The following is a 10947-nucleotide window of genomic DNA, read 5'->3' as shown; positions in this document are numbered from 1 at the left end:
CTCTGGCGGATTGCTAACCCGACATTAAAGGTGCCTGCCGCCACCTACCGTATCGGAGCGTGTTAAGCCCTATGGTTAAGGTTAAGCCAAGCAGACACATTCAAAGCAGAACATCTGGGAAAGATGTACTGTTTACATACTTGTAATCAGAGCTCTGCTGCATACAGCTCAAAATCATAAACTGTATAAAATAGGTCACAGCGGACTTGTGCTTCTGACTGACATTTCAATGATTTAGGATACATAACGCGTTATGTATCGTCATCTTGTTGCACATAAAACCCACTAAAGTTAAACTACCGAATCGGAAGCGACAGATCATCTTAACAAACTAACTTTATTTAGTTTGTATAAAGCCATACAAAACCATTAAGGGTACACAAGAAAAATTAAAATGGGTACATGAATATTTTAACCTAAAAAAATGTCATGATGGTTTGCTGACTCGTTTGTCAATGTAGCCTACTGCTTCAAAGCAAACGGTATTCCTAAATATTCCTATTCCACCTGAACGCAGCATGACACGGGTTCGTCGTGCAGATTCTGATTGGGCTGCTGAGTGCTGAGGAAAAACCATTGACATATGAAAAACAGGTGACGCCATATTGTCAGCTTCCGAAGAAAGCGCAACCAGGCGCAACATTTCTGCAAACATGACAAAATAGTACGTGTCATCTTATTTTAAAACGCTTGAGCACTGTCTTTGATAACATGCTTGTTTCTAATGTAATTAGGTGTTTAACACGATGATTCAGCTGGCGTGGCTAGCTGTTAGCTCGATGTTGTTGGGAATGGTACTGTTCCGTGGCGCTGTGGTGTCCCTCATGTAATGTTAACGTTACCTGTTTCTATTATGCCTTTATTTTACAGGCACACTTTATCGACCATAAACGCTAAAATGGCGCACATTGGGGCAATGGAAGACGCATCTCTGAATGATTATTCTGCCCAGCAGGCGTCCAGTGTCTGCCTGCGAAGTCGACCATGCTCCAGCGAGAGAGACGGTCAGGTACGGGCTGTCAAAGCTGCTCTTCAGTCCAGGTTGGGGCCCTACGAGCCCGTCCTGACCTACCTACAGTCTGTCCTAGTGTGGGAAAGACCCTTACAGTGTGTGCTTCTCTACACTGTGGTCAACGTTGTGTTCTGGTGAGTTTCAGCGCAAACTTAGTTCATTTTGATGGTAAAATTGTTCTGTCTCCCTAGCTAGTCTGTTTGTTTGTAGTTTGTGCCAGTGTTATAGCAACCTACATTCAGACAATACAGAAGCTGTTTGGTCTTTGGGTGAAAGCCAATGTGACCTCCAGCAGCTGGTGCTTTTACACGATGCAAATGTTTCACCTGTCAATTCAAGACAAGACAGATGGCTGGCTAGTAGTACTATTTATAGACACACTCTACAAGCACTTCTACCTTAACTCTAATGTTTCTCCTAACCGAACTGTTTTCTTAATCTTGATAACAGCATGATGTCGTGGATTAGCCTCTTTACCAGTGCCCTTGTTGCTGCCAGTGTGAGGCTGTACATTTAGGTTAAATCTGCAATTTAGAGATCAGTGTGTTGTCAGTACAAAAGTAAGAGGAAATTCATTTATAGTGTGGAACAGCAAATCCTATGAGGAATTAAGCATGTGCTCAGTGAATATCGGTCTATTTTTATCATGTGTAATTATATTCACTCAGCCATTAGGCCAGCCCTAAACTCAGAAATGTACTCAAACAAGAAAACCAGGAAGAAACTACAGAAGAAATCAATAGGAGAAAGTGTAGGACTGGGACAAGTTCTGGCTTAATTAGGTGACCTTGATATTGTTGTATGGTAAGAATCACTGACCTGGACATAGAGAGGGGAAGCTTGGCTCACCAGCCTCCTTGTGGAGCTCAGGCATTCAGCTTTTATTCAATTAGACCACTGGGCATGTTAGGCCGCCCTGTCCTGTCTCACTTGTGCTTCAGCACACACATGATGGTGGAGGCTAGTTTCTTCCCAAGGATAATGCACGCGTGATATACTAAATGCAAGTCACATGTTGATGGGGAGGCAATATGGGCAACCTTTCTGGCTGTAGGTTGTCTTAGTTTTCCTTCTTAAAGCACCAAGTGGGAGAAGGATGTAGCTAACAAAATAATAAAATCCAATGTCACTGCTCAATGAAATGCATCTTCAAACAGTGCTCTTTAAGTGAGTTTAAGCGATTGTCAATGATTCCATTTTATTTTTTTGCATTAATTTGTACTACAAGTGTACATCTTGTTGTGTTCTTATAGAGCTAGGATTACTTAGATGTTTGTATTTTATGTAACTAACTGTAGCTACTAATTGCACTGCTACCCCAAATACCAACACACCTCGCTCTGCCAACAAAATCTTGGTTAGGTTAATCTCTAACTGCTGATTGGCAGAATTCTGTAACATTGTTGTGGTCAACACATTTTGAGATCTTGTGATTTTGTGAAGTGGAGCAACACTTTAAGTGTTGAGGCCCAAGGAAGTGAAATCAATTTGTGTAAAAGTGGGCAACAAGCACCTGAAACAACACTATTTAGATGTAGCTTTTCCATTGTTAGTGGATGGGAATTTAATTTATCAGCACTTCCCTTATTTCTCACCCCTTCATTGTATTTATATTAAAGCAGTGCCGTCAGTTTTGATGAAGAAAATGTAACATCCTATTTTAGTATCATCTATCCTGGTTAATTTCTATGCTAGAACTAATGGGTGTAACACACACCAGAGGGTGGGCTAACTTCCTCTTTTCTTAGTTCTGACTAAAGGAAACGGCATATCATCTCTTGAGGGTTTTGTGGTTTCATGAATTCTGTACTAAATTGTTGAATTTTGTAACTGTAATTGTTTGTCCTTTACTCATGGGGTAACAGGCATTAGAAGTACTGTCTGTTCATGTGTTTGCTCTCTTTTTATTCCCCTCAGGTTCTTTGCCCTGACGTCACTGCGCCTGCTGTTCCTGCTGGCTTCTGGTCTGGCTGTGATTGTCTTTGTTGATACCTGGAGAAATAAGATCTGGCCAGAGATTGGAGGTGGTACCAGTTGCTTTTTATGGGGCTCTTTATATCTCTCTAACACATGTTCTGTTCTTTTCCTTTACTTTCCATCTTTCTTGCATTAATTGTACCATATAGCATTCCCCGTGTTGCTGTGATTGCAACAAATGAACTTTGTCAGAATAGATATGCCATCAGTCAGCAGCCCTAAGAGATCAAAGACTGGAGACAAGCTTGATGAGACTACTTTTTATATATTGTAAGTGCTGAATGTTCTCTCTCTCTCCACAGTCAGAAACCGGGATGAATCAGAAAATGAGAGGTTTGTTACTGTAACCACCAGCCAGTATTCCAACAATAATAATAACGGTAAAAAAAAAAAAGAAAGAAAGCAGGTAAAGGTGTTAATAATTTTCTCTATTTTTTCCAGCTGGGGTCTGGTGCAACCTGGCATCCTCAGTGTGCCTGAACTGTGCCACCACATTGCTGAGGCCTGGGTCAGTGGAGCTGTTATCGCATCCAGTGCGGTGCAGTACAAACAACATAAACCTGGCAAGGTAAGGACAACACACAATATGAAGAAAATCTCTCATATATAATGTATATTTGTGTGTGTAATGTATGTCACATTTAATTTCATAAATATGCAAAATCTGATTACTCTCACCTAATCTCATTATTCTCACACTAGGCACCGCAATCCGCCCCATATTATAATTATATTGAATTAATGAGTGAATGTCAATATGTTGTCCAGCCCTATTCTGGTTGTAAGCATTGGATACATGCACCATAGTCAACATGTATTGTAGGTGCTGACTTGATTCCCTATGTGTTGTTGCCCTGTGTCAGTTCTGCATCCTGACCTGTGGAGTCTTCGCCTGCTTGGCTGTGGTTGGACGCTACATTCCTGGATTGGTGCTCTCATACTCTGCTGGTGAGGCCCAGCAGTTTAATCAGTCCTAACTACAGATCCAGGCTCTTTCACAGGACCACTTTGGCGAGGAAACTCAACTGACTGGTCCTATTAAAAAATACATGGGTGGTGAAACCAGATCTGTGGGGCCTCGGTACGAGGGCTTAGCCTGGGAGGTGATTAAAGCCATTAAGAGGCACGTAAGGAAGGAAGGAAGGAGTGAAGGAAGGGAGCCAGGCAGAAAGCTAAGGAGGTCAGACTTAGACTGGGCTAATCTCCTAACCTCCAACCGTGTAGGCTGGAGAGCCTGGGAGGCAAGAACTGCCAAGGCCCTCTACTCTGACGTCTGAAACCATCCACAGCAGCTCTACCTGTTAACTCCCTGCTGCTCCCTCTGCCTCACCTTGCCTGTATCTCTACTGAAGCTAACACAGACTTGTGTCTATTGACAGTGATGCGAGTAATCCAGAAACTGAATCTGTGCAGAACATAAACAAACACAGCTTTGTCTTACCATGTATACTAAACAACTCCCTCCTTCTTTATAATGACTAGTATTCTGTTTCTCTCCTCTAGTGTGGGCTACTCTCCTGGCTCCTCTGGGAGCCTATCACAGGGTTTTTCAGCATGTGTGTGTGAAGCTGGATCCGGTCCTGCAGCGACTGGACTTCAGCGTTTATGGATACATGATGTCAAAGCCTATTGATAATCAGTGTAAGTAGTACATGAATTTGTTTTATTTTATTTTAAACTTTGCATGCTGATTTGACACTGCAAATTAAATGAAAATAAAGTCAAAGCCACAACTGAACCATAAACAAATAAATGTAACGTCATAACTTTCACATTTATGTTACTACTAACAGTGTTGTGTTTGTTCACATAACACTTCAACATGGTTTTACTGCATTAGATATAAGTGATGTCATCAGGCTGCTCATTTGTAGCCAGCAACTGACATATTATGTATGTATGTATGTATGTATGTATGTATGTATGTATGTATGTATGTATGTATGTATGTATGTATGTATGTATGTATGTATGTATGTATGTATGTATGTATGTATGTATGTATGTATGTATGTATGTATGTATGTATGTATGTATGTATGTATGTATGTATGTATGTATGTATGTATGTATGTATGTATGTATGTATGTATGTATGTATGTATGTATGTATGTATGTATGTATGTATGTATGTATGTATGTATGTATGTATGTATATGCTTTCGTGCCCTCTGGTGGCACAAAACCACATGCTTTTGCTTTCACTTGTTAAGCTGATTACATAAATGTAAAAGTGTTCTCTGTATGTTTGTCATTCTTCCCTGCAGTCCTGCGGAAGCCTCTCCGTGGTGTAGCCTCAGGTAAAGACAGTGATAGCGAGGAGGAGGAGTTGGCTGCTTTCTGCCCAACGGTAAGTCTGTTTAACTCCCAAACTCTATTTTAATCAAACTGCCACTAATTCTGTTGATATTGCACTTAAGGCTCCATAAATGGACTGTTGGTTACTAAAGGCATCTTAAATTAAGCACCCCCCTAAGTGTGGACGGTGTATGTTCTCTCAGCACAGTGTTAGTTATGGTAGCGCATCTGAGCCACTTCCTGTTGGGGTTAAGAAAATTCACATGATGTGCTGGGTCTGTCATGTGCCTGTGTATTTACAGAAGGTATGAGAGCAAAAAGTGAGAGAATAGAACTAAACAGTAACAGAGAAAGTTTGCAACCCTTTTATAGCAGAGCAAAGGGTAAAAGCATATAAAAAGATTTTGACTACGTCTAAAAAAAAAAAAAAAATTATCTTAAAATGTGCTGTTTCTCCCAGTTTGATGATGCTGTTGTTGCCAAGGAACTTGCACTGACCGACTCTGAGCACTCTGATGCTGAGGTGTCCTACACTGATAATGGAACATTTAACCTATCGCGTGGCCAGACCCCACTCACAGAGGGCTCTGAGGGTAAGAACACAGACATTGCAGATTTACCCCTCCTTTATTTTCTGGTTTGTTCTTTTCCCTCACCGTGTCTCTGTCTGTATTTTGGTCAGATTTTGACAGACACAGTGATGCTGAGGAATCCTTTGCTCAAGACCTGCCAGACTTCCCCTCCATAAACCCCGATGCTACTTTGATGGATGACGATGACGACACAAGCATAGGTCTACCTAGTCTGGCTATGTCTGGGCTAGCTAGTCACCGGGCTTCAGTGCTGGATGTAGATGGTCATTTTGATTCAGATCAGGAGGATCTGGATGAAGAACTTTCTCTCAGCGGCCTGCCACCTGCGTCTGATTTCGCCGGAGACTTGGCTGGAGTCATTGCCAGCAACATGATTCAGGCAGCGCTGGCCGGGGCGATGCAACCTCAGCGTCCTGCTGCCCGGCGCAGAGAAGGCCCACCCAGGGTCGGGGTCCGCCGAAGCTACCGCAAGCAGTCCAGCTCCGAGCTAGACACAGACATGGACGGAGAGGACTTTGAAATGCTGGATCAGTCTGAACTGAACCAGATGGATCCACTTGGAGGAGGAGCGGGTACTAGACAGGGAGAGAGCCAGGGGTCTAACTTCTTGTCTAGCCTGCTGGGTAAACCACAGTGAGGTGTGCGTGTGCGTGTGCGTGTGCGTGTGCGTGTGTGTGTGTGTGTAAAACTTCATGGGCAGTGTTGATGAGCTGTGTGTGTGAGAAATGATTTTAGGTTCCAGCAGCCCTGCTCCTGATTGGCATCAGTTTTATCACTGTGAAGAACTAAATTTTATTTCCTTTTTAAAAAAAAAAAAAACTCTTTCCTCCCTTTTCTTTTAAACCCTGATCATTCAGAAAACTTTTACTTTGTAAGCTGAGCAATAGGAAATGCAACAATAAACATATTCAGACATTTTTTTTAAAACCAGCATTATTGAGCCTCGTTGTAGTCTTGCAATTCCATTATGTGCGGCCGTAACTTACTAGGGTACATGTTAATGACTAGAAATAAAGAACAACCGTGCCCATAAAATCTTTTCTACCTGGAGATCGAGACATACAGGGCTATTCAACATCGGACCAAATATGACATTCCCGTTGGTTGAGCTGAGCCATGTGGCTTTGATAATGACATTATGGAAGATCATTACATGTTAAAGTTCACTTATTGTAACAGCTGAGTTAGATAAATCAACCTTTTTATTTTTTCCATCACAGGAACCAGCAGTTTATGTTGATGTTAGTGTTCTGCTGTCCTTTCAAGTGACGTGGCTCTTAGAGGATATATTTAATGTTACAGGTTTACAGATTTTTATTTTAGATTTTAAAACCCAGCAATTTTCTTCCAGGATGAAAATGAATACTATTTGGATAACAGTTTCAGTTCTCTGTATTTTCTTTCCTTTTTTCCTTTCTGCTGTCTAACATATGAAGACATTTCATGCATTTTTGGGAGCTGATTTTCTTTTTCCTTTAAAGAATGTCCCATTACAATCTTATATAATATCTGAACTGGAGTAACACTTGATATTATACTTGTTGTTCATTGTATTTATGAACTTGTGCCCCAGCAGGGGGAGGTCTGTTTCTTTTGGCTGTGTGAGTAAGTTTAGAATATCTTTCATTTTCATGTCCTTAAATACAGCCCAATGACATATAATGCCAATGTTTAATACCTTGAACAAGCCCTCCGCTTTATCTTTTTCAAAAGTAATATTTAAACAAATGTCTTAACCTCTTTGTATCATCCTTGTATTTCATGTAGTTGACAGTCATGCTGAACTTTTTAAGAGAAAAATTAAACATTAACATTTCATAGATATTTTACTATTTTAATGGGGAAACATGTTTACATCAAATTTGGGTATAGAAAGTTATCCTTGTATCCTTTTTTTTTTTTTTTTTTTTTTTTTAAAGTGCTCGTATGTGAAAGTTGAAAGTGTTGGTTAGCCTGATTTCCTTTTGATGGACAAACTATGTCAAAACTTTACTGTGGAATTGACACTTAACACTTAAATGAGCCACAGTTACAATTTATTAAAAATTAAATATAAATGCTGGGTTTATAGAAGTGGAAAACACATTGCTCTTTTTAATTGTATTACTTTAATTAAGAGGAAGTTATAACTTCAAAAGGTTTAGCGCAATAGAAAAACTGCTGGATCCACATTCATGGAGGTAAAGTAGAAAAAAGTGCACCGACTGAAATTGCTGGAATTTTAAGGCTTAATTTTAAGGAGGAGGAATTAGTTTTAGTTGTTTGACTTGGTTTGGCCACCTTTGTTAACCAGAATGTTGCTCATTGCTGCTCCATGAAGAGTCACTTCCTCAGTATGAGGATTGATAATGTAATGTGCATAGTAGTGTATTTTCTTCGCTGTAACTGGTTTTGATATGTTTTGATGTGCAAATCATATTGAATAAAATGTTTGCAATAAAGTCTGTCTTTGGTATTATTTCATGTGACAGGAGGTGAAAGGTGTACAGTAATCTCAGATGAAGGTCTTGAGACCATTCTCAGCCCATGGCAGGCCATACAGACCTTACATTCTCCAACAACATGGAACATTCGAATGGTGGCACTTTGAAAAATGTGTTTTTAAAGCGTAACTTCCCATGGCACACTGATCAAACCAAACAGCTGACCAAACTTAACAGAAAGATTTTAGAGTAAATAGGATACTGTAATGTCGAGATACTCTTACTATTGTGTTTAAAAGTGGCAAGACATCTTTAAACGCACAATAAATATAGCATGTTATATCATGTTTTATGACATGCTATACAATGACCTTCTTATAACTTATGAAAAACTATACTATGACTTTGTTATTCTGTGAATGCTGATTCAGCAGCCTTAACAATATTGTTATCCGATTCTTCCAGACAATTTTCGGTCGTCTACTACTACTGCAGGTCGCTGGTTCAAGTTCCCCTACTGACCAAAGAATGGAATGTAGACTGGTAGCTGGAGAGGTACCAGCAGTCGCACCCCCCTCCCGCTCATCTCTCCATTTGTGCATGTATAGGACCTGAGCATGTGTTGTGTTTCAGGCCTGTGTTTTGAGTTCTAACAACAGAGTGAAAAAATTGTAATTTCCCCCACTGTGTATCAATAAAAATGATAAATTATTATTATTAGGTAGGCAGTACAGATTGTGACCCTAGGTTCGATACCCAGTCCAGGCTGGGCCTTTTTGTGTGGAGTTTGCATGTTCTTCCAGACTTTAATTGACATACTATACTATGAATTGTTTATATAACGTTTTCAACATACTAGGACTATTTTTGAGCTACTATACTATGACTTTTTATCACTTATTTCGACATACTATACTATGACTTTATTATGACTTATTCAACATACTGTACTATGACTTTTTTACTATACTCATCACTTTTTTAGACTTACTATTACAATTACCTCATGCCTGTTTCGGCATACTATACTATGACGTTTTTACTATACTCAACTATTACTTTTTAATGTCTTTTTTTCGACATACTATAATATTACTTTTTTTTACATAATATATTGTGACTTTTTTATCACTTTTTTCGACATATTATACTATAACTATTTTTCGACATACTATATTATGACTTTTTATCACTTTTTTGGCATACTATACTAGGAATTTTTTTCGACATACTATACTAGGACTATTTTTGACCTACTATACTTTGACTTTGTTATCACTTTTTTCAACATACTATACTATGACTTTTTTTGGACATACTTTATTCGGTGACATTATGGTACAGTGTTTACAATGATGCAACCACACCATTGGCTCGTCTGTAGGGAGTTGTGCTGAGAAGTTGAGGGTTGCTGGTTCAAATCCCCATATGGACTGAGGTTCAGATCTTAGACTGGCGAGGTACCAGCAGTTGCATCGCCCCTCCCTCTGGCATCTCTCCATTTGTGTGTGTACAGGATCTGAACACGTGTGTGGATATTTCAGACTTGTGTGCATTTTGTTCCAACAACAGAGTGAAAAAAATGTAATTTCCCCACTGTGGATAAATAAAAAGTATAAGTTATTATTATTAAATTATTAAGTAGGCAGTACAGATTGTGACCCTTGGTCACACACTATACTAAGATTTTTTGATCACTTTTTACAACATACAATACTGACTTTTTATAACTTTTTGACATACTATGCTATGACTTTTTTATCACTTTTTTCGACATACTTTACTATTATTTTGTATGCCTTTTTTCAACATACTATGCTACGAACGTTTTCGTTTTTCGACATACTGTACTATGACTTTTTTCATCATACTATGACTTTTTCGATATACTATACTTTTTTAAATATACTAAACTAATACTATCACTATCAACTAATAATCACTTTTTTCAACATACTATACTATGACCTTTTGATCACTTTTTTTGACATACTATAATTTGACATTTTTATGACTGACTTTTTTCGACATACTATACTATGACTTTTATTGAATACTATGCTATGACTTCTTTACTAAACTCACTTTTTATTACTTTTTTGACATACTATGACTTTTTTCGACATGCTATACTATGAGTTTTTTTACGACTGTTGACATACTATACTATGACTATCACTTTTCGTCATATTGACTTTTTTCGACATACTATACTATGACAATTTTTCGACATACTATTCTATGATTTTTTTATCACTTTTTTGACATGCTATACTATATCTTTTTGATCACTTTCGACATTCTATACCAGCTGTCTCCAGTGTTCACAGACATTTTCAACACCTCACTGGAGACATGCCACGTGCCAGCCTGCTTCAAGTCCTCAACAATCATCCCCGTTCCCAAGAAGCCAAGGACCACAGGACTTAATGACTTCAGACCCGTCGCCCTGACCTCTGTGGTTATGAAGTCCTTTGAGCGCCTTGTGCTTTCACACCTCAAAGCCATCACCGACCCCCTCCTGGACCCCCTGCAGTTTGCCTACAGAGCCAATAGGTCTGTAGATGATGCAGTCAGCCTGGCCCTCCACTACATCCTCCGGCACCTGGACTCCACAGGAAACTACGCCAGGATCCTGTTTGT

The 10947-nt window shown here is 39.3% G+C and overlaps 1 protein-coding gene across 1 annotated transcript; it reads left to right on the top strand.

Moving 5' to 3' along the window:
- Positions 1-548: 548 nt before the first annotated feature.
- On the top strand, positions 549-8322 carry retreg3 (reticulophagy regulator family member 3). The gene is made up of 10 exons (XM_039823651.1): positions 549-664; positions 871-1146; positions 2930-3036; positions 3292-3322; positions 3431-3557; positions 3853-3937; positions 4493-4630; positions 5258-5340; positions 5749-5881; positions 5971-8322. The coding sequence occupies exons 2-10, from the start codon at positions 899-901 to the stop codon at positions 6516-6518; spliced, it is 1500 nt and encodes a 499-aa protein (XP_039679585.1). The 5' UTR covers positions 549-664; positions 871-898; the 3' UTR covers positions 6519-8322.
- Positions 8323-10947: the final 2625 nt, after the last annotated feature.

This window comes from Perca fluviatilis, chromosome 15 (genome assembly GCF_010015445.1).
Source record: "Perca fluviatilis chromosome 15, GENO_Pfluv_1.0, whole genome shotgun sequence".
In the NCBI taxonomy this organism is placed as follows: domain Eukaryota; kingdom Metazoa; phylum Chordata; class Actinopteri; order Perciformes; family Percidae; genus Perca; species Perca fluviatilis.
This window is presented reverse-complemented; position numbering and strand designations above follow the sequence as displayed.